Genomic DNA, 27790 nt, shown 5'->3' on the forward strand with positions numbered 1-27790 from the left:
GTGCTGGGGTCAGGGTTCAGGCCGCAGCTTCTTTGTGCCCGCGTTGCCGCCGCCATTTCTCTCCCGCCTCCCCGAGTCCCGAGTCCCGGCCCCGACCCGACCTCCCCGCCCAGGCCCTCCCCGCCCGGACCTGGAACAGGTGAGGGGGGTTGGAAGGAGTGTGGTGGGTGTTTCGCGGGGTGTATTGAGATATGGAGTGCGTAATTGTGAGGAATGGATCGGACTTCAGGCGGAGGGAAGCGGAGTAGGCCAGAGGCCTACGAGTGGCGTCACTGCCGTTTTCCCACTGGGTCTCTTCTTGGGAATGAGGAAATAGGGAGAGACGGAGATCGGGAGGGAATGATGAAGTGATGGCACGGGACGGAAGGGGGAGGATGTAAGTGAAGGGAGTTGGGGGGAGAATAGTTTGTAGGGAACAGAATCGTTATTGGGGGAGAGGGGTAGTGGTCTGTAGGAGAGGACGCAAGTGGAGATGCAGAGGGAAGTTTGGGAGCCGGCTGAAGAGGAGAGGGGATGGGGTGTTCTAGTAGACTTATGAGGGGTGTGTCCTGAGGGGGAGAGGCATCACAGTGGGTGGGGGAGATGGAGAGAAGGGGACAAGGAGGGAGAAGTTGTGATGAGGGGAGGGACAGAAGTGGGAGGGGGTTTGTAATGGACGGAAAGATGGAGGCTAGGGGGGTTTGTACGGGAGGATTTTGGTTGGATTATCCCATTCCTGAAGTGCCTCTGGTTTAATTCACAGTTCCCAGACGTCGCTGGTCAGAGCCAGGGTCATCGTTCCAATTCAGTCCAACGGTGAGGGCTGCATCCAATGGAGAGTGGGGGTCACCGCTTCCCCCACTTCCTCGGTTGCTTGTGATGGTTTTTAAGTTCAGTGAAATGAGGCTAAATTGGAACTTTTTCTCCTGAGCATAGGACACTGAGAGGTGACCTTATCAAGCTTTATAACATTGAGAGCATTAAGATAGGGGACAACACAGTAGCATAGGATTGTTGCAGTTCTTGCCGCTGCCTGTAAGGAGTTTGTACGTTCTCATGACCATCTGGGTTTCCCCAGGGTGCTCTGGTGCCACAGTCCAAAGACATACCCAGTGAAGGGGGTAGTAAGTTGGCACTGGAAGCATGGTGACATTTGCCCACTTAATCCTTGTTAATTTTTTGTATGTGTAGGGGTCTAAAACTAGAGAGCACTGGTTTAAAGTGAGAGAGGAGTGATTTAAGGGTAATCTGAGGGGCAACTTCTTCCCAAAGTGATGGGTATGTAAATGAGTGCAAGGTAGGATACACCATGAATGATGTGTTGAGGAACAGGGATCTCAGCATACAAGGGTTCAACACAGTTAATGGTGGGGAATGTTGAGTGTTTAGTATACAAGGGTAGGGCATACACTGGCAAGTATCAAGGGACAGATATCAATGTACAAGGGTAAAACACAAACAGTGAATGGTGGGGAATGTTGAACAGAAGGAGTTCTGTGTAAAAGGGTAGGGTATTCAGCATCAAACAAGAGAAAATCTGCAGATGCTAGAAATCCAAGCAACACACACAATGCTGGAGGAACTCAGCAGGCCAGGCGGCATCTATGGAAAAGAATAAACAGTCAACATCTTGGGTTGACTGGTAGTGCCCTATGGTGTGTTGAAGAATGAGTGAATCAGGTTTATGATCACTGACGTATGTCATGAAATTTGCTGTATCTTGTGGCAGTAGTACAGTACATAAAAAATTACTATGTTGCAATAAAAATATAGTACAAAAAGGAAGAGTGAAGAAGTTTTTGTGGATTGTTTGGGAATTTGATGGCAGAGGGTAAGAAACTGTTCCTAAAATGTTGAGTGTCTCTTTTCAGGCTCCTGTATCTGCTCCACAGTGGTTGTAATGAGATGAGGGCATGGCCTGGGTGGCGAGGGTCTTTAGTGACAGATGCTGCCTTCTTGAGGCAACGCCTCTTTAAGATGTCCTTGATGATGGTGAGGGTTGTGCCTTTGAGATAATGTTTGGTATTGTCAAGCTGCGATTAGTCGAAGTTCAATCTCAGCTCTGACAATAATAAATCAATTGGTAATTCCTCTTTTCCCCTCTCCTGTGATCGACTCTCCTATCAAATTCCATCTTCCCCAGTGCTCTGCCTTTTTCACTTATCACTTCCCAGCTTCTTACTTCATCCCCCTTCCCCTGCCCCCCACCCCAATCATATTCTGGCATTTTCCCCTTCCCTTCCAGTTTTGACGAAGGGTCTCAGACCAAAGCATTAACTGTTTGTTTATTTCCATAGATGCTGCCCAACTTGCTGGGTTCCTCCAGCATTTTGTGTGTGTTGTTCTGGATTTCATGCAGAATCTTGTGTTTATTCAATTAGTAAAGCTTGCTTTTGCATATAGATCATTGAATCGCATCAGCACTTCAATTCACTGTGCAAGTTTTTCACTCAGGTAACAATAATAAGGGAAAAGCAATAACACAATGCAGGGTAGTGTTAGAGGAATTGCAGTGCAGGGAACATAATGAGGTGCAGTACTGTACAAAAGACTTTATGCGATGTCTTTCCAGTTACCAAATAACACTTAACACTACTGAGCTAATACAAAGCTAAGTACTCTTATTTCTGTTTCCCAAACTACCTTCATGTTTTGACCAATATATAGCACTGTGTAAAAGTTCTGGACACCCTAGTTATATATCTTTGCCTAAGGCTTTTGCATAGTACTGCAGATTCTGAGGTCGAGTTGCATAGAAGCTGTCCTTGAGCCTGATGGTGCTTGCTTTCAAACTTTCATATCTCTATCCTTAGGGTGGGGAGGAAGAGATTACCTGGGCGGGTAAGGTCTTTAATTATACTGGCTGCTTTGCTGAGTCCATGGAGGTGAGGCTGCTTTCCATGATGTGCTGAGCTGTGCCTATGACTTTACAGTTTCTTCCCATCACAGGTAGAATAACTGTGATGCACGTGGATAGGATGCTTCCTGTGGTGCATCAGTAAACATTAGTAAGAGTTAATGGGGTCATGCAGAATGTACTGCATCTCCTGTTGCTATTCAATCAGTGACCAGGCAACCCTTACAGCAGGGGTGCTGTGGGGGTGTAAATGTCTGGAGTTAGCAGGAAGGTTACTGAAGAAACTATTTTGTGTTGTTGTAGGAACATCTCTGATTCACCAGAGAGTGCTGCAGACTCCACCCATTTCGATTCATCGACATGGACCCTGGTGTTGAAGGAGGACTCAATGTCACCCTGACTCTCAGGCTGCTGATGCATGGCAAGGTTTGTATTTCTCCATGGTGGCTGAGGTAGAGGTATGCTCAATGGGGGAGGCTCTGGTTTAGCAAGAGAGGTCACAGGAAAGGTTTGCAGGAATGTTGACTGAACTGGAGATCTTGAGTCAGGACAGGCTGGGGCTGTTACCCTGTAGTGTAGGGTGACCAGTATAGGGATTATAAAAGTGAGGGGCAGCCACAGGGTAGATAGTTGGGGTTTTGTCCCCAGGGGTTGGGAGTCCAAAACTAGCGGGCACAGGTTTAAAGTGAGAGGGGAAAGACTTAAAGGGGACCTGGAGGGCAAGCTTTTCTCACGTGGGTATAGAAAAAGGAAGTGGTTGAAGCAGGTACATTAACAGCATTTAAAGGGCACTTGGACAGGTACATGGATAGGGAAAGTTTAAATAGGCGTAGGATAAACATGCAAGTGGGATTGACTCAGGCAGGCCCTATGATCAGCATACACCTATTGGATCAATGGGCCTGGTTCTGTGCTGTATTTTTGACTGGTGATGGGGTGGTTCAGAACAGAGAATGCAGAAAAATGCAAGTACATGGTTCCCTGAAAGTGGAAGCACAGAGTGGTGAAGAAAATGTTTGGCATGCTGGCCTTCAGTCAGGGCACTGAGTATAGGGTTTGGGATGTCATGTTCCAGCTACACAAGATGTTGTTGTGACCGCACCTGGAGTACTGCGTACAGTTTTGGTCTTGCAGTGATAGAGTGGATGGGATTGAGCAGGAGAGGGCGCAGAAAAAATTCACATTTGGAGCAATAAGGAGAGGCTGAAACTATTTTCCTTGGATTGCAGGAGGCCTAAAGGTGGCCTCCTTGTACCATTTTGAGAAGTGCAGTTAGGGCAGGCAACTAGTGCCTGTTTCCCATGGTATAAAAACTGAGGGCATAGGTTTAAGGTGGGATGGAGGAGGTTTGTAAAGCACCTGAGGGGGAAACTATTTCCACACAGTCTGCTTGGGATGTGGAGTGAGCTGCTAATGGAAATGGTGGAAGCAGAAACAGTAACAACACTTGAGGCACTTGGACAGGTGCTTGAATGAGCAGAGAGTAGAGCAAATGAGATTAATGCAGGCAAGTGGGATCAGTATAGAAAGGCACGATGGTCAGTGTTATGGTAGGCCTAAGTGCCTGTTCCTGTGCTTTACAGCACTGACTTGAGACTTCACATTAGCCACAAATTCCTAATCAAGTGAAGGCAGGTAGGAGTAGGATCTGCCCTTGATTATCTTTTCAAGCAAGTTTGACTGTTTTGCAAAAGAACATTCCTTAAGCGATTTGTTTCTGTTCTGTCTGCAGGAAGTGGGAAGTATCATTGGGAAGGTTAGTGGCTGTGTGACAGGTAATGTATAGCATCTTCCTTTTTGTCAGTGTTCTGAACAGCAGGTAAACATTTTTCTCTCTTTTCCCCTCTCCCACCAGAAAGGAGAGACCGTGAAGAAGATGCGAGAGGAGGTAAGTACCCATTTTCCAGTCTCAACAGTCTCTGCTTTCATGTTGGTGCTTCATCTGAAATTTTCTCTTTCACACACAGAGTGGAGCGCGAATTAATATCTCTGAGGGAAACTGCCCCGAGCGGATTGTCACTTTGTCTGGCCCTACCAGTGCCATCTTCAAGGCATTCACCATGATCACTCACAAGCTGGAAGAGGTCAGTTTGGGTTGTGGCTAGAATCCCTGCATGGGTTAGCAGTTGTGTTGGGTTTGAAATTTTGGGAACCACCCACCCCAGCTCTGGCCCTATTTCTCTTGCCCCCTTGATCTGTCTCTTTCGTACCTGCCCACCTGCTATTATCTCCTCTCTGGGATTGTGTCTTTGGGCTTTCCATCATTAAGCACATGTCTGACCATTCCCTGAACCCTTTCTCCTCAGGATATCAACAGTGGGATGGCGAACAGCACGGCCTCCAGCCAGCCTCCAGTCACCCTGCGCATTGTGATCCCAGCCAGTCAGTGTGGATCGCTAATTGGCAAAGGGGGATGCAAGATTAAGGAAATCCGTGAGGTGAGCTCTATGGTTGTGTCAACAATTGGGGAGGAGGAAAGGATTTGCCCTTTTGGTGTGGGCATCTGTTCCTTTGTGTGTGTACCTGGTCCCAATTTGGAGCTGTATCTGCCTATAACAACTTCTTTTTCTGTGGTGCTGTCAAACAAAGGTTTGAATGGGGTATAAGATCATAAGAACTAGGGGCAGGAGTCTTATCATCTGGCATATTGAGCTTGCTGTACCATTTAATAAGTTTGTGGCTGATCTGACCATGGACTCAGCTTCACCTTCCTGTCTTTATCCCATAACCATTAATTCCCCTGCTGTGTAAAGTTCTATCTAACTTTGATCCAACAATTGGAAATCTGAGTAAAGAAATGGTAGGTGCCGTTTTATCCTAGCAGGTATGAGGTCAAATGCAAGAGAGAAGTAGACAAGCAGAAAGGAGGCGCAAGACTGTAGGTGCTAGAATCTGGAGTAATAAGCAACCCATTGGAGGGACTTAGCAGATTGAGCTGCAAGTTTGGGAGGGAAGGAATTATTGACACTTCAGGTCAAAACCCTGTATCTCTAAGTTCCTGCAGCGGATTGTTAACATAAGTAGACTGTGCTAAAGAAGCCATACGGCACAGTTGCCTTCATCGCTTGCTATGTTGAATGTAAGTAAGGAAATCACGTTGCAGCATCATTTGGAGTATTTCATTCAGTTTTACTCTTCATCAGGATGCTACCTGGCTCAGAGCACAAGAACTGTAGAGTATGGTCAGACAAATATGAGTTATTATCTCTGGAGTGATGGAGCTGAGGAGAGAGTTGGTATGAGAGGAATAGACAGCTAAGATCTTTTCTCCAGGGTTGAAATATCTCCTTTGAACTTACCCCCTTCTCACCTTAAATGCATGGATATTTCAACACTGGTGGGTGCCTGCAGTGTGCTGCCGGGGTGATGGTGGAGAAAGATACGCTAGAGTCATTTAAGGGGCTGTTGATACATGAATATGTAGCAAATGGAAGGATGTGGACATTGTGTAGACAGAAGGGATGAATTTAATTAGCTTAGCATAACATTGTGGGCTGAAGGGCCTGTTCCTATAGTGCACTGTTCAGTGTTCTATGTACAGGTAGGTAGGTGGGTTAGGTTTAATTTCGCACTGTTCAGTGTAGCCTGTAGCTATGCTGTTCTATGTACACACAGGTGGGGTTTAGTAATTGTATCGCATTCAGCAGGACCTAATTAGCTAAATGGTCTGTTCCTGTGCTGTTCTGCTCCAATCTATGTGACCCCCTCTCTCTTGTTTCTCCAGTCAACCGGAGCCCAGGTCCAGGTGGCTGGCGACATGCTGCCCAACTCAACTGAGAGAGCTATCACCATTGCCGGGACCCCGCCTTCTATCATTGAGTGCGCCAAGCAGATCTGTCTGGTGATCCTGGAGGTACCTGGGACTTACTGATAGGGTGTTGTGGGGTGGGGGGAATTGGGACCTTCTTGGGTGGGGCATTCGAACCTTCTGCCTCCAGGGGCAGGAGGTAGTAGCTGCTCCATGCCCCATATCTCCCTCCCAAGTGTAAGGACCATGGGTTCAATTCTGGAATCAGGTTTATTATCACTGGTGTACATTGTGCAGCTTGTTTTGTGGCAAGACAAAAAAATTGTTATTAAACAGGAATGGTTTCTGCCCTAGATAGAATGGGCAAAAACTTTTGTTGGCACTGCTGCCCCTCAATTCTTTAAACCCCACCCACAATTAAAAAATTAACCTAATGATTATCTTTACTGCAAAATAATGCAGCAAATGACTTTTTACAACCAGAGGGTAGTGATATGTTTTCACAGGAAAAGTCTCACACCGGCTTGGCATCAACTAGGTGGTTGCAACAGCGTGTGATATTTTGAACCTCTCACAGACCTGTATATCAGTATTTGGATAGTAAATTGCAGGGCCAGTTGGCAATAGCTTCACTCTGTTTATATTTTCTACTGGTTGTGAGTGAACACACCGATTTTTCGATATGCGTCGTGTCATATGATGCTGTTGATCGTGGTCTTTCCATAAACCGTTGTTCTTGGCAAATTTTCTGCAGAAGTGATTTGTTATTGCTTTCTTCTGGGTAGTGTTTTTGCACAGTGGATGAGTGACTCCAGCTATTATCAATACTCTACTGAGATTATTTGCCTGGCATCAGTGGTCATGTAACCAGGATTCGTGATATGCACTAGCTGCTCATACAGCCATCCACCACCTACTCCCATGTCTTCTGATAAGGGGGTGGGGGGGGGGGGGGCGGGCAAGGGCAACCAGGTGCTATACCTTGCCCAAGGGTGACCAGCAGGCTAGTGGAAGGAAGGAGCACTTTACACCTCTTGGTAGAGATATGTCTCTGCTCCACCATCCTAGAACACTTAGATATTCAGTAATAATAATAGTAAATACTGTATGTGGTTTAGAAACAAAATTAAATAGTGCAAAGGTAAGGTCATGTTCATGGACTGCCTAGAATTCTTATGGAGAGGAAGAAGCTGTTCCTAAAACATTGTGTGAGTCTTCTGACTTCTGTACCTCCTCCTCAGTGGTAGTAATGAGAAGAGGGCAGGTCTTAGATGGTGAGGGTCCTTAGTGATGGATGTTGCCTTCTTGAGGCACTGTCTCTTGAAAATGTCCTCTGGTGGGGAGGGTTGTACCTGTGATAGAGTCTGCAACTCTGAAACCTCTTGTGATCCTGTGCATTGAAGCCTTCATACCAGGCGGTGATGCAATAATTCAGTGCTCTCTACCGTACATCTGGAGAGGACGTGTCCATCAATGGGAGAGCTGTGGATCTAATGGCACAGCCTTTGACTGAAACCACGTCCCTTTGGAACTGAGAGAAATAGAGCCCTTAGGGGAAAGTGATCATAATGTGACCAAATTCAGCATGAAATTTCAGAAGGACAAGCTCGTCAAATGTATCAGTATTACAGTAAAGGAAATTAGCGGCATGAGAGAGGAGTTGCCCAGAATCGATTGGAAAACAACACTGGCAGGGATGACGGCAGAGCAGCAATGACTGGAATTTCTGGAAGCAATTTGGAAGACACAGGATATTTACATTTCAAAGGGGAAGAAGAAACAGATGATAGAATCATGACTAACAAGAGACTAACATAGCCAACATAAAAGCCAGAGAGGGCATATAATAGAGCAAAAATTAGTGGGAAGTTAGAGGATTGGGAAGTTTTTACAAACCAACAGAAGACAACTAAAAAAAAAAGTCATTAAGAAGGTAAAGATGGAACACGAAAGTAAACTAGCCAATAATATTAAAGGATACTAAAAATTTCTTCAAATGCATAAAGTGTAAAAGAGAGGTGAGAGTGGATATCGGAGCACTGGAAAACAATGCTGGAGAGGTGGTAATGGGGACACTGAAATGGCGGACGAACTGAATAAGTATTTTGCATCAGTCTTCACTATGGAAGGCACTAGCAGTATGGTGGAAGTTCCCATAACTATGGTGGCATCTGTTGGTCTCGAGAGACCATGGATCTGCGCCTGGAGTTTCCAGGGCGCAGGCCTGGGCAGGGTTGTATGGGAGACCGGCAGTTGCCCAAGCTACAGGCTTTCCCCTCTCCACGCCACCGATGTTGTCCAAGGGAAGGGCACTAGGACCCATGTAGCTTGGCACCGGTGACGTCACAGAGCAATGTGTTGTTAAGTGCCTTGCTCAAGGACACAAACACGCTGCCTCAGCTGAGGCTCGAACTAGTGAAGGTTCGTGTGAAACTGTAAGGCCTGAACATCATAAGTCACCTGGTCCAGATAGTGTACGCCTCGGAGTTCTGAAAGAGGTGGCTAAAGAGATCGTGGAGGCATTAGTAATGATCTTTGAAGAATCACTAGATTCTTTAATGGTTCCAGAAGATTGGAAAATTGCAAATGTCACTCCACTCTTCAAGTAGGGAGAGGGGCAGAAGAAAGGAAGCTATAGGCCAGTTAGTTGATCTCAGTGGTTGGGAAGATGTTGGAGTCGGTTATTAAAGATAAGGTTTCAGTACTTGGAGGCACATGAAAAAATAGATCATAGCATGGTTTCCTCAAAGGAAAATCTTGCCTGACAAATCTGTTGAAATTCTTTGAAGAAATTACAAGCGTGATAAACAAAGAATCGGTTGATGTTGTGTACTTGGATTATCCAAAGGCCTTTGACAAGATGCTACACATAAGGCTGCTTAACAAGCTATGAGCCCGTGGTATTACAGGAAAGATTTTAGCATAGATAAAGCAGTGGCTGATTGGCAGGGGGCAAAGAATGGAAATGAAGGCATTCAGCCTTTTCTGGCTGAATGCCGGTGACTAGTGGTGGTCCACAGGAGTCTGTAATGGGACATATTATTTTTACGTTATACAGTGGTGCTGGAAAACTTGTGAACCCTATAGAATTTTTTTGTATATCTGTATAAATATGACTCAAAATGTGATCAGATCTTCGCGCAAGTCCTGAAGTTAGATAAAGAGAACCCAAATAAGTAAATAACACAAAAACATACTTGTTCATTTATTTATTGAGGAAAAAATGATCCAGTATTACAAGTGGTTTGTGGGGAAAAGTATGTGAAACTTTGCTTTCAGTAACTGGTGTAACCTCCTTGTACAGCAATAACTTCAACCAAACATTTTCTGTAACTGCTCATCAGTCCTGCACATCAGCTGGCTTTGAGGAATCTTGGGCCATTCCTCCTTACAAAACTGTTTTATCTCTGGGATGTTGGAGGACTTCCTTGCATGAACTGTTTGCTTCAGGTCCTTCAACAACATTTCTATAGGATTAAGGTCAGGACTTTGACTTGGCCATCCTTAAACATGAAGTTTCTTTTTAAACCATTCTATTAATTTACTATTGTCTTTCAGATCATTGTCTTGTTGCATTATCCAACTTCTATTATGCTGCGGGTGACGGACTGCTACCCTGACATTCTCCTGTAAAATGTCTTAATACAATTTTGAATTAATTGTTCCCTCTGTCCAGGTCCTGGGGCAGCAAAGCAGCCCCAAACCATGATGCTCCTTCTACCACGCTTCACAGTTGGGAAGAGGTTTTGGTATTGGTAAGCAGTGCCCTTCTTTCTCCAAATGTGACAATGTGCATTTCTGCCAAAAAGTTCAACTTTTGTCCCAGAAGCCCACAGAGCATTGTCCCAGAAGCATTGCTGAACATCCAGGTGATCTTTTCCAAACCTGAGACATGCAGCAATTTTTTTTCTTTCCATGAGCACCATTCTTCTTCAGAGTTTTTCTTGTAATGGACACATGAACAGAGACTTTATCAAGCTTTAGAGATTTCTCAGGTCTTTTGCTGTTACCCTTGGACTCTTTTTCATCTCCTTCAGCATTGCACATTGTGCTCTTGGTGTGATCTTTGCAGGATGCCCACTCCTAGGGAGAGTAGCAATAGTAATTGAGTTTTTTCCATTTGTAGACAATTTCTCTTACTGTGGACTGATGAACACTCGGGTCTTTAGAAATGCTTTTGTAGACTTTTCCAGCTTCATGCATCTCTACAATTCTAATGTCCTCTGAAAGTTGTTTTGATTGAGGCATGGTGCACAAACAAATCTTTCTTGAGAAGAGCAGGCTCTGTCAGTAACCTGACTTTGTTTGTCACATTTTTATAAGGCAGGGCACCTCTACAACCCAACACCTCCAATCTCATCTGACTGATTGGAACACCTGACTCCAAATAGCATTTGTAGAAGGCATTACCCCAGAGGTTCACTTACTTTTTCTAACAAATACATGTAATATTGGGCGAACACGAGGAAATCTGCAGATGCTGGAAATTCAAACAACAACACACACAAAATGCTGGTAGAACACAGCAGGCTAGGCAGCATCTATAGGGAGAAGCGATGTCGACGTTTCGGGCCGAGACCCTTCGTCAGGACTAACCGAAAGGAAAGATAGTAAGAGATTTGAAAGTAGAGGGGGGAGGGGGAAATGCGAAATTATAGGAGTAGACCGGAGGGGGTGGGATGAAGCTAAGAGCTGGAAAGGTGATTGGCGAAAGTGATACAGAGCTGGAGAAGGGAAAGGATCATGGGACGGGAGGCCTCAGGAGAAGGGTGGGGGGGGAAGCACCAGAGGGAGATGGAGAACAGGCAAACAACTAAATATGTCAGGGATGGGGTAAGAAGGGGAGGAGGGGCATTAACGGAAGTTAGAGAAGTCAATGTTCATGCCATCAGGTTGGAGGCTACCCAGCCGGTATATAAGGTGTTGTTCCTCCAACCTGAGTTTGGATTCATTTTGACAATAGAGGAGGCCATGGATAGACATATCAGAATGGGAATGGGAGGTGGAATTAAAATGTGTGGCCACTGGGAGATCCTGCTTTCTCTGGCAGACCGAGCGTAGGTGTTCAACGAAACGGTCTCCCAGTCTGCGTCGGGTCTCACCAATATATAAAAGGCCACACCGGGAGCACTGGACGCAGTATACCACACCAGCCAACTCACAGGTGAAGTGTCGCCTCACCTGGAAGGACTGTCTGGGGCCTGAATGGTGGTGAGGGAAGAAGTGTAAGGGCAGGTGTAGCACTTGTTCCGTTTACAAGGATAAGTGCCAGGAGGGAGATCGGTGGGAAGGGATGGGGGGGGGGGGGATGAGTGGACAAGGGAGTCGCGTAGGGAGCGATCCCTGCGAAAAGCAGAAAGGGAGGGGGAAATGTGTTTGGTAGTGGGATCCTGTTGGAGGTGGCGGAAGTTACGGAGAATTATACGTTGGACCTGGAGGCTGGTGGGGTGGTAGGTAAGGACAAGGGGAACCCTATCCCGAGTGGGGTGGCGGGTGGATGGGGTGAGGGCAGATGGTTGGAGAAACAACACCTTATATACCGGCTGGGTAGCCTCCAACCTGATGGCATGAACATTGACTTCTCTAACTTCCATTAATGCCCCTCCTCCCCTTCTTACCCCATCCCTGACATATTTAGTTGTTTGCCTGTTCTCCATCTCCCTCTGGTGCTTCCCCACCCCCCCCTTCTCCTGAGGCCTCCCGTCCCATGATCCTTTCCCTTCTCCAGCTCTGTATCACTTTCGCCAATCACCTTTCCAGCTCTTAGCTTCATTCCACCCCCTCCGGTCTTCTATCATTTCGCATTTCCCCCTCCCCCCTCTACTTTCAAATCTCTTACTATCTTTCCTTTCGGTTAGTCCTGACGAAGGGTCTCGGCCCGAAACGTCGACATCGCTTCTCCGTGTAATATTGGATAATTTTTCTCAATAAATAAACAAACAAGTATGTTTATTATGTTATTTAATTGGGTTCTCTTTATCTGGTTTTAGGACTTGTGTAAAGATCTGATCGCATTTTAGGTCATATTTATGCAGAAGTAGAAAAAATTCTACAGGGTTCACAAACTTTCTAGCACAGCTTTATGTCAATGGCTGGGGTGATGGAATTGGCTTTGTTGCAAAGTTTGCAGGTGATACGAAGATGAGTGGAGAGGCAGGTAGTTTTGAGGAAGTAGAAGTTACAGAAAGTCAGACAGATTAGAAGAATGGGCACAGGAATGTCGGATGGAATACAGTGTCGGGAAGTGTATGGTCACGCGCTTTGGTAGAAGAAATGAAAGGGTTGTCTATTTTATAAATGGAGAGGAAATTCAAAAAAACTGAGGTGCAAAGGGATTTGGGAGTCCTTGGGTAGGATTCCCTAACGATTAATTTGCAGGTTGAGTCTGTGGTGAGGAAGGCAAATGTAGCGTTAGCATACATTTCAAAAGGACTAGAATATAAACTCAAGGATGTAATGTTGAGGCTTTATAAAGCACTGGTGGGTCCTCTCTTGGAGTATTGTGAGTATTAAGAAGAGGGACGCCTCACGTCTTAATAAGCTGGTAAGGAAGGCGGGCTCTGTCGTGGGCAAAGTACTGGAGAGTTTAACATCAGTAGCTGAGCGAAGGGCGCTGAGTAGGCTACGGTCAATTATGGAAAACTCTGAACATCCTCTACATAGCACCATCCAGAGACAGAGAAGCAGTTTCAGTGACAGGTTACTATCGATGCAATGCTCCTCAGACAGGATGAAGAGGTCAATACTCCCCAATGCCATTAGGCTTTACAATTCAACCGCCAGGACTTAAGAACTTTTTAAAAGCTATTATTAATGCTTTTTGAGATAGTGATTTAGATGCATATCATATTTTTTACTGAGTTAAGTATTGTATGTAATTAGTTTTGCTACAACAAGTGTATGGGACATTGGAAAAAAGTTGAATTTCCCCATGGGGATGAATAAAGTATCTATCTATCTATCTATCAGTTTTGGGCCTCTGAGAAAAGGTGTGCTGAAACTGGAGAGTGTTCAAAGGAGGTTTATGAATATGATTCCTGTATTGAATGGCTTGTCATATTAAGAGTGTTTGATGGCTCTGGGACTGTATTCACTGGAATTCAGAAGAACGGGGGGTGACCTCATTGAAACCAATTGAATGGTGAAAGGCCTTGATAGAGTGGATGTGGAGAGTCTATGGCCAGAGGACACAGCCTCAGAATAGAGAGGTGTCCTTTTAGAACGGAAATGAAGAATTTCTTTAGCCACAGAGTGGTGAAGCCGTGGATTTCTTTGCCGCAGATAGCTGTAGAGGCCAAGTCTTTGTGCATATTTAAAGCAGAAATTGATAGATTCTTGATTGGTCAGGACATGAAGAAGACAGAAGATTAGGGTTGAGAGTAAGATTGGATCTGCCATGATGAAATAGCGGAGCAGACATGATGGGCAAAGTGACCTAATCCTGCTCCTATAATCTTATGTTCTTATGGGCCCCCATCACGCAGGATATGTCCTCTTATTATTACCATTGGGGAGGAGTTACAGGAGCCAGAAGACCTACACTCAGCATTTTAGGAACAGCTTCTTCCTCTCTACCATCAGATTTCTGTACGTACAATGAACCCATTAACGCCATCTCAATACTTTTGCTCTCTTTTTACACTACTAATTTATTTTTATTTTTACATAGTTATTTCTTATAATTTATAGTATGTTTTGTGTATTGCATTGTACTGCCACAATGCAACAAATTTCAAATTGTGTATCGGTGATAATAAACCTGATTCTGGAGACTCTGGGCAATTGCCACGGAGGATGGTGCGAGGCTAAGACAGTGTGTTTAAGTCAGACTTGGGTGGGTTCTTGGAGGCTGTGCGGAATCTGGAGCAACAAACCTGCTGGGGGGGGGGGGGGCGGGTGCATCAAGCGCATCTATGGGGATGGGTAGTGGAAGAGGAATTGCTGGCGTCTCAGATTAAAGGTTTGGTTCAGGACCAAAAATGTAGACAGTTCTCTTCTCTCTTCTCCCCCCCACAAATGTTGGAAGTCCAGAGCAACTCTCACAAAATGCTGTAGGGACTCAACAAGTAGCATCTATGGAGAGGTTAATGTTAGTCCTGATAATGAGTTTCAGCCCGAAACGTTGACTGTTGCACTCCATAGGTGCTATGTTTTGTGTGTTTACCAACAGATTGTGGCGAAGGGTGTGGTATTTAGGATTACAGGGAGAATGGAGCTGAGATAAAAGGATGGACCACAGTTGAATGTGTGGAGCAGGGTTGGTAGGCTGAACAGCCTGGTTTCGTTTCCTTAACTTGCAGTGAACATGTACCAGCTTTGCATACTGAGTGGGTGGTGGGGGTACCTTGGAGCCTTCTGCTGGGTGCTTTCCTGACTCATGATCTCTCTGTCTTACAGCAATCTCCACCGAAGGGTATAACCGTGCCGTACCGGCCCAAGCCTGTATCAGCTCCCGTCATCTTTGCTGGCGGGCAGGTAAGGAAGCCACAGTCTTCACCAGCACCCTCATTCGCTCCTGCTGCTTTGCCAGTGGTGATCCTGTTCCTTCCTTACTCCCCCTCCCCATGAGGTTGGTGGTTTTGTGGATAGTGCATAACATTGTCATAAGTTTAAACAGGATGCAGAGCTGGGCTGCGAAATAGCAGATGGAGCTCAGCCCAGAAAAGTGTGAAGTGATTCACTTTGGAAAGTTGAAAATGAAGGCAGAATACAGTGTGGAGGAACAGAGGGATCTTGGGGTGCACATTGATACATCCCTCAGTTGCTGCAGTAGATAGGGTGGTGAAAAAGGCATGTGTTGCCTTCATTAGTCATGGTTTGAGTTGGACCTGTGTGGTAATGTTGCAGCTCCATAAAACTGGTTAGACCACACTTGGAATTTTGTGTCAGTTCTGGTTGCCTCATTATAGGAAGCTTTAGAGAGGGTGCAGAGGGGGTTTGATAAAGGTTGCTGTTTGGATTAGAGAGCATGTTTTATGAGGACAGGGTGAGCAAACTAGGGCTTTTCATTCTGTGGTGGAAGAGGATGAGAGGTGTCTTGATAAGAGTTGTACAAGACAAGAAGCATCAATAGAATGGACAACCAGTGACTTTCACAGGCAGAAATGGCTAATACCTCAGGACATCTGTTTAAGGTGATTGGTGCAAAGTACCAAGCGTAGTTGTTTTACAGATTGAGAGGTGGGTGCATGGAACGTTCTGACGGGTAGTGGTAGAAGCAGATACATGAAGGACATTTAAAAGATTGTTTGAATGAAGGACTGTGTAGAAGAGATGGGTTAAATTGATCTTGGGTCAGTGCAAAGGCCTGGCACTATTCTATTTTTCCTCCCTCCCTGTCTCACACGGATCATTTAGAGGCTAAGGTGATCCTATCTGAAGCAGCTGAACTGCAGAAATGATCAGGGCTTGCTTGCTCAGCCTTTCATTGTGGGTTGGGTTGGAGATGGTGGTTGATTCACTTACAGCTTCTTTCTTCCCTCAATTTTATAGGCTTACACCATTCAGGGACAGTTTGCCATTCCACATCCTGATGTAAGTTCCTTTCATTTTTGTTTTCTCAAATCTCGTCTTAGAAGTTTTGCAATATATTTTAAAGCATTTTTTAAGTTCAAGTGTTATCAAACGTGGGGTCAGGTTGCATGTGGTGCTTGCTACTCCATTACAGGAATGATGTGGGGACTTTGGAGAGGGTGCAGAAAAGGTTCACCAGGGAGCAATGTTTAGGAGACATTTTTAGATATGTGAACGTGCAAGGAATGAAGATGTAGACCACGTGCATGTCAGCATAGACTTGGTGGACTATATGGCCTGTTCTGTGGAGAGCACAAATCCACACACTGAAAATCAGCAAAATTCAGGTGTGTTTTGGAGTGTGGGTCTGAAACAGCAGGTTATTTTAGGAGTGCAATATTTTGGGTTCTTAAGGGCGTAGTTTAAAAATAGTGTTGCTGCAGTTGTATAGGGTGTTGGTGAGGCCATGCTTGAGGTTTGGTACTCAAGTTTTGGTCTCCTGAATTAAGACATTGGAAGGAGATTCACCAGGGTAATTGCTGGGTTGAGATGGATCTCCCGTCAGGAGAGGCTGGACAGTTTGTGTCTATCCCGTGGAGTTTAGAGGATTGAGAGGTGACCTTATTCAGACACCTCCCATCCTGAATACATGGAAGAGTGCAGAGAAAAGTTACAAGGATATTGCAGGGACTTAAGGACTGGAGTTATGGGGAAAGGTTGGATAGGTTAGGACTTTATTCCCTGAAGCGTAGGAGAATGATAGGTTGTCTTAGAGCTGCAGATAGGATGAATGCATGCAGAGGTTTCCTCTGGGTGAGACTATAACTAGACGTCATAGGTTTAGGGTGAAATATTTAAGGGGAATCTGAGGAGGATTTTTCACTCAGGATGGTGAGTGTGTGGAATGAACTGCCAGCAGAAGTGGCAGATATGGGTTCAATTGCAACATTTAAGAAGTTTGGATAAGTACGTGGATGGGGTACGGTTTGAAGGGCTATGGTCCGGTTGCAGGTAGATGGGACTAGGCAGAAGGCCAGGCCAGCATGCATTGGATGGGCTGAAGCGCCCAATAATGTGGGACAGTGCCATTTATTGAGGGCTGGTGGAGCTTGCTTCTTTGGAGGGCACTAGCTTCAGAGTCTGTGGATGTCTTTGAGGCAGAGGGTGAGCCTAGCATAGGGGCTTGCAGTTTTGTTGTTTGAGGATTCCGGTGTCTGGGATGATAGAGTTGAGAAGCTGTCCCCTATCACAGGGTCGTGCTAGCTTTTGCTAGTTCCTTCCCCCAGGTTAACAGCTGGGCAGGCTAGTATTGGTTTATTATTACCATCTATATACAGATGTATAACTGTTACTGCTCTCTACCTTCTGTTCACACAGCTCACCAAGCTCCACCAGTTGGCTATGCAGCAGACACCTTTCACACCAGTGGGACAAACCAGCCCAGGATATTCTGGTCAGTACCTTGGCGTCCAGTAAATGGTGGGTCAGGGATACTGGGTTGTACATCATTCCACACTCTCCAGTGACCCCTGGGGATGCCGGTCACAGATATTCTAAACCTAGTGGATACTTGTGTTAGAATCAAAGTGGAGCTTAATGTCATACATAATTGCAAGGAAAAAACTTAATTGCTGCAGTAGAGTCACAGGCACCGAGCATTGTTAGAAAAGCATAAATTAGGCATAAAGTTTACATGATTTTTATGAGAAAACAATTAGCATAAACAAATGTAGTGCACTTTAGTAGAGAATGATCAAAGTGGTCATAGTGTTGCTACACTGCAGTGATTAGTGTTTTGCCAGTTGGTTCCGGAACCGAATGTTTGAAGGGAAGTAGCTGTTCCTGAACCTGGCGATGTGGGCCTTGAGGCTTCTGTACCTCCTGCCCGATGGGAGCTGTGAGAAGATGGGATGGCCCGGATGGTGGGGATCTCTGATGATGGACGATGCCTTCTTGAGGCAGCACCTCCTGTAGACACTACCCATGGTGGGGAGGGATGTGTCCGTAATATATTAGACAGAGTCCACTACTCTGCAGTTTATTAAGTTCCTGTGCATTCAGATTGCCATACCAGACCATGAAGCATCCAGTCAGGACACTTCCAACTAAGTATCTGTAGAAGTTTATTAGAGTAGTTGTTAACAAGCCAAACCTCCTTAATAACCTAAGGAAGGGTCAGTAATCACTTTCTACAGACCCTAGTGATCATGGATTGTTTTACAGAGTCACTGACTAGGTCTATGGACCAGAATGTTGTGGGGGTTTTGGGAGTGGCAGAGGCTGTGGGAGGCGTTGACAGGGGATAGAATATAAAAGATCAAAGATTAGCTTTATTCCAATCACTTTGGTCACTTCCCATAACATCAGCAACCAGTGCTGTCCGAGCATGTGTTGAGGCAGCTCATAAATGTTGCCGTGCTTCCTGTGGTAACATAGCATGCCCTCAACTCACTAACCCCTACCTCTTTGGAATGTGGGAGGAGACCAGAGGAAAGTGATGTGGTCACTGAGAACATACAAACTCCTTACAGCAGTGGGCATTGACCCCGGGTTGTTGGTGCTATAAAGCATTGCACTACCCACCCTCTGTAAAAGATTTATAAACCAAGTTTATTTTAAAGCACAGAGGTAGGTGCCTGGAACATGCTGTTAGTGGAGGCAGTGAAAACAGATGCAATAGGAACAGTTTCTTCCCCTCAGACATCAGTTTTTTGAATGGTCTGTGGACACTACCTTGTTGTTCCTCCTTTGCATTGTTTATTGTAATTTATAGGAATGTTTGTCTTGTATTGTACAGTTGCTGCAAAACAGCAAATTGCACAGCATTCTGTATGTCAATGATAAGCCTAATTTTGAATAGCAACTTTAGAGATCTTTAGACAGGCATGTAAACAGGTGCAGAATGGGGTTGGGGCAATACAGACCGCATTCAGATAAGTTGCATTAGGTTAAGCATAGACCAGTTGGGCCAAAGGACCTGTATTGTGTTCCTTTGGGTCTTGCACAACTTTTGATGCTGCCACAAACTTCAGCGATTTTTAGTAACTGGCTAATATCTGTCTCGTCTTCCACAGGTCTGGACTCCTCCCAAACCAGTTCTCATGAAATTGCCATTCCCAACGATGTGAGTACCTTCTTCCTGCTTTGGATCCCTTTCTTCCTTCCTCACCCCACCCCCCTTAAGACCTCCTAGCCATCCCTGACAGCACCAGAGGGCATTGGGGTGGCCCCAAGGGGTACTATCACAGGCGATTCAGCTCAGTGGGTGGGAGCTCCATGTCGTTAACTCCATCCTTTCTCCACGAGACCAGTGTTGCTGAGTTTGTGGATACCTCCCTCCTGCTGTGGTCTGACTTGAGAGGATCAGCCATTCTCCGCACTTGGTATTTGCTGCCGAGGTTTAACTATCCCGATATCTCCCTGCCCCCATGACTGGGCCTATGACTCTGTCTACTGTTTCAGCCGTTGGTCACTGTTTCCCCTTCCTTCTCCTAGCTATTCTGTCCCCTGGCAATAGGTGACCATCTCTGATCCACTTTCCTCTCTGTGTGACACAGTGTATCTCTCCTCCCTCCCCCCCAATATCCTGTCTCTCAGCCCTCAGTGACTCTCCTTGCTCTTTGGCTTGTCTCTCTCTCCTCTATGATCTCTGTCTCCTGAGGCACCCTGTCTACCCTCCCACACCTGTCTATGGTGCCCCATCTCCCTCTCCCACCAGTCTGTGACGCCCCATCTCCCCTCTCTTATTTCACAGCTGATTGGATGCATCATTGGACGACAAGGCAGCAAGATCAACGAAATCCGGCAGATGTCTGGGGCACAGATCAAGATCTCCAACCCTGCTGAGGGCTCAACTGACCGACAAATCACCATTACTGGTTCACCCGCCAACATCAGCCTGGCCCAGTACCTTATTAATGCAAGGTAAGGTGTTCAGGGAGCCGAATCTCAGATTATCTACTCTTTCCCCCTACAAACCACCCTGACAGGAATTCAATGCAGCTCTGTCCCTGTGGTGTGACTTCTCCCTTCCACCTGTTAACTATGGCATCCTGTTAAGTGGTTTGCAGGATGGATGTGGATGTAGGGCATAACTACTTCAGTGCACTTGAACAATACCCCAGTCCCTGAGACTGTAACTGGTACAGCTTATAGTTGTCATGGCTTGGGGGGAGGGTGGTGATGGTAGAGGGGATAAACTCCCGCTACCTGTTAAATACTCTCAATGATGTGTGTCTCACATAGTCTCTGACAACCAAGTCCACCTCCTGGCCTTTGCATTTGGCTTAGCTACTAAGCCCGGTGGAACTGTTTCTACTGATAGGAGAACTGTCACCTACTGGCACCTTAAAACCAGTCGCTTTGGGCAGCCGTGGTTGGCAGCTCATCTGGGAGAAAGAAAACTCTGATCTTAAACTTCTGCTGCTTTGCAGCTATACCCACTCATGGGGAAGGCTTCGGGAGTAAACCCTGAGGGAAAATCTGGAAATGGACTCCCTAAGGCAGTTCAACTCCTATAATGCTGCTGGTGCCAAGCAGCTTTAGTCTCTGCTGTTCCGTCTGCATGGAGAACAGCTTGCTCTCCGTATTGTACTTCTCTGGCTTGTGTATGACAACTAGGATGCAATATCCATGATTGACCCCAACCAATGGAAGGCCTCAACAACTACACTGCAGTCCTGGAGGCTGTTAACAGAACAGAATTTTGTTACTATACCTCAGTCCCTGAGACTGTAACTACCTGTGCAATAAGTTTGACCAGGAGGGAGATTTCAAAGTGGGACAGTATTGGATCCCAGACTGGAAGTCTGTCACTATGAGGGAAGGGGCAGGCAAGCCACCCGTCCTGATGTCTCCAGAACCCTCCCCCCCCCCCCCCCCCCCCCCCCAAACCAGGACTGGCTGCATTGTATTCCTGTGAGAGATGGCAGTTTCCCCACCCTTGACGGGCCAGGAAAGAGTTTGGGGGCGGTCGTGTCACGCGTGTGGGTAGGACTGCTTGTTGGAGTGTGCTGGAACACGCGGGGAGTGCCCTGACTTTGTGTGTATGTATGCCTTTGCGCCTTACTCTGTCTGCATATTGTCTGGTTCTATTGCGGTGTGTGCAACTGTACCAGTGTTTGTGTGGGTGTGTGGTTGAATTGTGGTGTGTGTATGTGTGTAACTGTACAGGTGTGCTTGCGTGCCTGACTTCCTTCACCACCACCACCATCCACCCCTCCCCCTCCCCCTTTCCCCCTCCTCCCACCCAAACAAGTGCCCAGTAGCGTGGTTGTCGCGTGGTATGGTTTATACACCGCTTACACACGCCTTTCTCCTTCATTCCCTGCGTTCTAGGTTGTCTTCCGAAGCGTCGGGAATGGCGAGCCAGTAGTACAGCCCCCTCCGCAATCCTCGACCAGTTCCACGCCCATGCAGTTTGTAAATTTGTACCTGTCACCTGCCTGGCGATTTAACCCCCCCTCTCTCCCCAACCCGCCCTGTCCTCCGTCCGATGCACCCTCACCCAAATCCATATATTTTCCCCCCTTCCTTTTCCCTCTCCTCCTCTCCTCTCTCCCTCTTTTTATTGTTTACGAGGATTTATTTTTTGGCTTCTGATTTGAAAACCGGCGTTTAAGAAAGAAGGACGAAAGAGAGCGATCTTGGGGGCAGTTGTATTCCGAATGGACCGACTTCTCCCCAGTGTCAACCAAAACTCTGTAATGTTGGAATTTTTCTAATAAATGAAAAGACAAGCAGAACTGGGGATCGAACCTGTGCCGAGCATCCTTCCACTGCCTCTGGAGCAGAGTGGGTGGTGTTGGGTGTGGGTGGCAGGGGAGTGGGGTGAGGGTGTAATTGGTGCTGTTTCAGTGCTCCAAAGACCCAGGTTTGATCCTGACCTCCTGTGCTGTGTGTGTTTGTATTTGTGTGGAGTGTGTGTGTGGGTACATGTTGAGTTTGCACGTTCTTTCTGCGTGTGCTAGTGCTCCGTTGCTCTCCTAGCCTTATGAGGTGTGGGTGTGTTAATTTGGGACCCCAGAGTGTGGATTAGGGGTAGAAACTGGGAGGGGGAATGTGGGAGAATGGAATAGGACCCCTGAGACTGTATTTGGGCCAGTTAACTGTCAGTGTACCCCAGCCCCTGAAGTTGGTACACTTCAGTTGCACTGCACACCACTCAGTGAGACTGAGAGATCGGTCTCCTGACTTGCAATTGGCACTGAAATTAGTTCATGTGTGGGGTCCAGAATAGAAACCATAGGCCCCTTGGGGCAAGGGTTCAGACAAGGAGGGGGTGAGGAAACAACATTCAGGTGGAGTTAGTCATGAGCACAAATACACGGAGGTATAGTCTCAATTAAAAATAAAATTGCAGCACTATCACAGACAACACAAGGGTATAACTAAACATCAGTAATACAAAGAAAAGGAAACTGCAAACAAGTCGCTAGCAGGATCTGAGGGGCAAAGGGTGGTGAGTCTATGAAATGAGCTGCCAGAGGAAGTGGTTGAGGCAGTGTCATTTAAGAAGCACTTGGAGTGATATGGGTAGAACACGGTATAGTGGAGTGGGCATCATGGTCAGCATGAACTAGTTGGGCTGAAGGGCCTGTATCCCTGCTGTATATGGCCATTCTGTCATGGCTGATTTATTATTCCTCTCAACGCCTGCGTTAAACATACCTAATGACTTGGCCTCTGTGGAAATCAATTCCACAGATTCACCACCCTCTGGCTTCTTGTCTTTGTTCTAAAGGGGCATTTCTGAGGCTCTCTCCTCTGGTCCTAGGCTCCCCCACTATAGGAAACATCCTCCCTATCTAGGCCTTTCAATATTCTATGGTTTCAATGAGATCTTCCAACTCTCCCTCCAAGCTATTTTTCTAAAGTCTAGTGAATACTGGCCCAGCAACATCAAATGCTCCTCATATGTTAATCTTTTTATTCCTGGGCACATGCAATGAACTTCCTCTGGACCCTCTCCAGTGCCAAGCACATCCTTTCTCAGATAATGCAAGTGCAAGAGTGGCATTGCTGAGGTGGTGATTGTTAGTTGTTTTGGTTGTGTTGGTTGTTTCAAGAACTGAATGGTTGAATTGGAAGTATCTGTCCCTGAACCTGGTGATGTAGGACTTCAGGCTTCTGTACCTCCTGCCAGATAGGAGCTGTGAGAAGATGGCATAGCCAGGATGGTGGGGATTTTTATGATGGATGTTGCCCCCTTGAGGACATGCCTCTTGTAGATACTACCCATGGTGGGGAGGGAAGTACCTGTGACAGATCTTGATGTGTCCATGGCACTGATTTTTCTTGCAGTGGAATTTGGAATACCAGACTAATGTATCAGTACATCTGGAGAAGCTTATGGAGTATTTGGTGACATGCCAAATACTCTTCAGCTTCTAAGAAATTACAGGCACTGAGGTACCATGGAAGAGCACAGGAACCGGTCTTTCTACCCATAATGTCTGTGCTGTACACAATGCTAAATTAAACTAAATCACTTCTGTCCATATCCCTCTATTCCTGAGGTTCCCAACCTGGGGTTCACAGCATAAAAAAAGGTTGGGAACCTCTACTCTATTCTTAAACACCTCCATCGTGTTTGTGTCCACCACCACCTCTGAGTGCATTCCAGGCACTCACCACTCGCTGTATATTTTTTAAAAACCTGCCCTGGACCCCTTACCTTAATTGCATGCCTCTGGTATAAGACCTATCCACCCCGGAAGCAAAAGATACCGGCTGTCTGTCTATACCTTGTGAATCTCAATCAGATCTTCTCTCACCCTCTGCTGCTCCACAGAAAACAACCCAGGTTTGTCCTGCCTCTCCTTGTAGCTCATGCCCTCTCATCCATGCAGCATCCTGGTGAACCTCTTCTGCACCCTCTCCAAAGCCCCCACACCCTTCCTGTAATGGGACGACCAGAACTACAGATAATACCCCAAATGGGGTCAAACCAGCCCCACTTGCGACTATATCTGTGTGCTAGGCACCTGACCTGTTGTCCAATGTGTTAACAGCCAGGGATTTGAAGCTGCTGACTGTGCACCTCTGGGTGGAGGTATCTATCTCCAGTGGTTTCCTGTCTGCATCTGGTATCATACAGCTCAGAAATAGGCCCTTTGACCAAACTCTTCCCTACTGACCATTGCCCAGAGAGCTAGTCTCATCTGTCCATGTTTGACCCATAGCCCTCCAAACCTCTCCTGTCCATGTACTAACCTATATAGCTTTTAAATGTTAACATGCCTGCCTCAACCACTATTTCTGGCAGCTCATTCCAAATCTGCAACACCCTTTGTGTGAAGAAGCTGCCCCTGGTGTCCCTTTTAAATCTCTAACTTTTGATCTTAAACTATGCCCTCATGTTTTTAGCACCCCTCCCTGGGGAAAAGACTCTGCTTACATCCTGTCCATGACCTCCAGACCTCCTGTCAGGTCACCCCCCTCAATCTCCTACATTCCAAGCAAGAAAGTCCCAATCTCCCTACAAAAAGCAGCATTCTCATAAATCTCCATTGCACTCTTCCCAGTTTAATGGCATCTTTCCTGCAGCGGGGTGTCCACGGTACCCCAGTGCGGCTTCATCAATGTCTTGTACAATTGAACATAACTTCCCAACTCCTGTACTTGGTGTTGGTGACTGATGAAGGACAGCTTGCCAAATACCTTCTTCACACATTCACTGCTTTCAGAGAATGATACACTTCTACTCAAAGGTCCCTTTGTTTCTCAGCACTCCCAAGGCCCTACCATTGATTGTATGTCCTGCTCTGGTTTTGATCTCCCATGCTGAAATAACATCACATTCATCTGGATTAAAAAGCCATTGCTAATCTTCAACCCACATATTGAGATGATCTAAATCCCCCTGTAATTTTCCCCAATATAGAATCTACAAAATCACCTATTTACTGCATCTATGAACTTAAACACTGTCTCTTGAAAATTCACATCCAAGTTGTTGATGTAAATGAATGCTTGTTGAGAGTGGCAGAACATTTGCTGCTGCTCCTGTAATTAAACTTGCAGTGGGCACGGGATGCATGAGGCATTGGGTGTGGAGAGGGGGCGGGTGATGTATGATTGCCTGTTTGTTCCAGTGTGGCCTGAACCAGGTCAGAGACAAGCCTTTGGTGGAGGGGGCAGATCCCAAACTAGTAAGTCGAGTCTGTCTCCAGACCTCCTCCCACCGTGATTTCATAATTTCCCCAACCACCCCCCCACACCCCCTCTAACCTTGGGGTCGTGTCACCTGTGTGATAGGACAGTGTGTTCGAGAATGTGTGCACATGAACTGAGTGTCTGACGGTGTGCATTTGTGAGTCTAACTGTATATCTGCCTCACTGGTGTGTGTGCGCGTGTGCGCCTCTATGTGCATCTGACTCTGTGTTTGTGTTTATGTGCATCTGACTCTGTGTGTGTGTGTGTATGTATATATATATATGTATGTTTCTGTGACTGGTGTTGCAGTTCGGGCAGACAAACCAGCGCTATCACAATGAAAAGCAGGGCTCGGGAGTGTTGCGGAACAGAGCGAGATCGATACACGTACACAGTGAATGACGGGAGTGTTGTAGAACAGAGGGAGATCGGTAAGTGATAGGGGAGTGTTGTAGAACAGAGGGAGATTGGTAAGTGATAGGGGAGTGTTGTAGAACAGAGGGAGCTCAGGATACAGCACAGGTTCCCTGAAATTAGTGTCACATTGGCCATCATCAGTCAGGGCCCTGAGTATACGAGTTGCGATGTTATTTTGCACTCGTACAAGACGTTGCCAATCCCCCAGAAAGAGAATTGTGTACTGTTTTGGTAGCCCTGCTATTGAGAAGATGTCATTGAGCTGTAAAGAGTACAGAGGGGATTTTAGATACTGCCGTCTGGATTTGAGGTAATGAAGGATTGAGAATGATTGGGCAGGTTGAGACTTTATTCCCTGGAGCACAGGAGACGAGGTGAATGCACAGTCTCTTTCCCATGGTTGGAGAATCAAGAACCAAAAGCTTCAGTTTTGAGGTGAGAGGCAGGAGATTTAATAGAGACCTGAGGGGCAACTTACTCACTCAGAGGATGGTCCGTGTATGGAACGAGTTTCCAGAGGTGGTGGTTGAGGGAGGTATATTAACAACATTGGACAGGAACAGGGATAGGAATAGTTTGGAACAATAAAGGACAAAGATGTGCAAGTGAGATTGGCTTAGATTGGAATCTACGTCAGCATGGATCGCTTGGGCCGACTGCACCTGTGTGTGTGTGTTTTTATGTGTGTGTGGGTGGGTGTAGGCGTAGGGTTGTGTTGCGGATCCTGGGGAGTGTTTTGAACAAGTCTTCACCCTTCTCTATCTCCCTTTGACCTACCCCTCTCCCCCGCTAACTGTTAACCCAATGATTCTAATGTCAATCTGTTTGTTATGTCTCTCCCTCCTCCCCTTCCCTCTCTCTCCCACCCCATCAAAACCACTCCCTCTTTTCCCCACCCTCTCCTCTCTCTCCCACCCTTCTCCCCTCCCTAACCCTTTCCCGCCTCTCCTCTTTCCCCATTTCTCCTCCCACACTTTCCCTCCCCTCCCTTCTCCCCCATCCTCTCACCCTCTTCCCCCTCCTATGCTCTACCTCTCCAAACCCCTCACTCCCCACATCCACCCCTATACCTTTCTCTTCCCTTCACTCATCCCTCTACCCCTCCCCTCTCCTCAAACCTCCTCTCTACCTTCCATTCTCCCCAACCCTTTACTCCCCCATTCCCATCCCCTCTCTTTCTCTCCCCTGCCACCCTTCCCCCCCATCCTTTCCCACTCTCTCTCTCTCTTCCAGTTTAGAGAATTCTAAACCCACCAGCCAGAAACCCTCGGCTGCCCCCCTTGGTCTGGACACTCCTGTGGGTGAGGCCCCCAGTCCTGGACCCCCTCAAGAGCCTGCGGAGAGCCTGCCCCAACCCCTCCCTGAACCCCTTAGCCCCCAGGCTGAGCCGCACCCACCCCTTAGGGCGGTGGGCTCCTCGAAAGGGGGAGAGGAAGGGGCGTCGGCTTCTGTGCTACAGAAGGGGGGTAAGGTCCGTTTCTCCCCTTACTGACACACCCCCATCCCTGGACATGGAAAGGTGGTGGGGGGCGCGCATGCAGACCCTTCGGCTCCTTGGGTCTGTGCTTGAAGACGGCCCCTTATTAAAGCACTTCAAAGTGCCGGTTTTCGAGTGTATCGTTGCGAGCTCCTGCAAGCGTGCAGGGAAGTTATGTCTTTGCAGCAGTAGCTGCCCAGGGTAATGAAAACATAAAGGTCAATTCACAAAGATTGCACGTAACTTACTCAATGTCACGCTGTGAGAGACAGCGAGAGAGAGAAATTCAGTGCGAGTTCGTGTTGGGGTTCTGCAGGTGGATTCAAGAATTGATGGCATTGGGGAAAAAGCTGTTGTTGGACTTTGAGCTGTGGTCTTCAGGCTCCTGTCTGACAGCAGTATTAAGAAGGGTTAGAGGTTTATAAGCTTATGAGTGGTGTAGATAAGGCAAGACAGACTTTGTCCTTAGCACAACAGAGTACAGTACAAAATATAAGAACAGAACATGATAGTACAGTACAGGCCCTTTGGCCCATGTGACTGTGCTGACATTTTAACCTACTTTAAGATCAAGCAAACCATTCACTCCTACATACCCCTCTGTTTTTCTATCAACCATATGTCTATCAAAGTATCTGCCTC

The 27790-nt window shown here is 46.6% G+C and overlaps 1 protein-coding gene across 3 annotated transcripts; it reads left to right on the forward strand.

The window, feature by feature from the left end:
• Positions 1 to 27381, forward strand: pcbp2 (poly(rC) binding protein 2). Of its 3 annotated transcripts, none has more exons than XM_073071195.1 (14): positions 1 to 139; positions 743 to 795; positions 3140 to 3262; positions 4569 to 4592; positions 4692 to 4724; positions 4804 to 4920; positions 5143 to 5274; positions 6561 to 6689; positions 14982 to 15059; positions 16077 to 16118; positions 17475 to 17550; positions 19172 to 19221; positions 19852 to 20021; positions 26905 to 27381. In XM_073071195.1, exons 3-14 carry the CDS (start codon positions 3197 to 3199, stop codon positions 27161 to 27163), a joined length of 1176 nt encoding a protein of 391 aa, XP_072927296.1. In that variant the 5' UTR covers positions 1 to 139; positions 743 to 795; positions 3140 to 3196; the 3' UTR covers positions 27164 to 27381. The 3 variants fall into 3 exon arrangements, with proteins under 3 accessions (XP_072927296.1, XP_072927298.1, XP_072927297.1); XM_073071197.1 differs by lacking the exon at positions 26905 to 27381 and adding an exon at positions 21435 to 21846; XM_073071196.1 differs by lacking the exon at positions 743 to 795.
• Positions 27382 to 27790: the final 409 nt, after the last annotated feature.

This window comes from Hemitrygon akajei, chromosome 18 (assembly GCF_048418815.1).
Source record: "Hemitrygon akajei chromosome 18, sHemAka1.3, whole genome shotgun sequence".
Lineage (NCBI taxonomy): Eukaryota > Metazoa > Chordata > Chondrichthyes > Myliobatiformes > Dasyatidae > Hemitrygon > Hemitrygon akajei.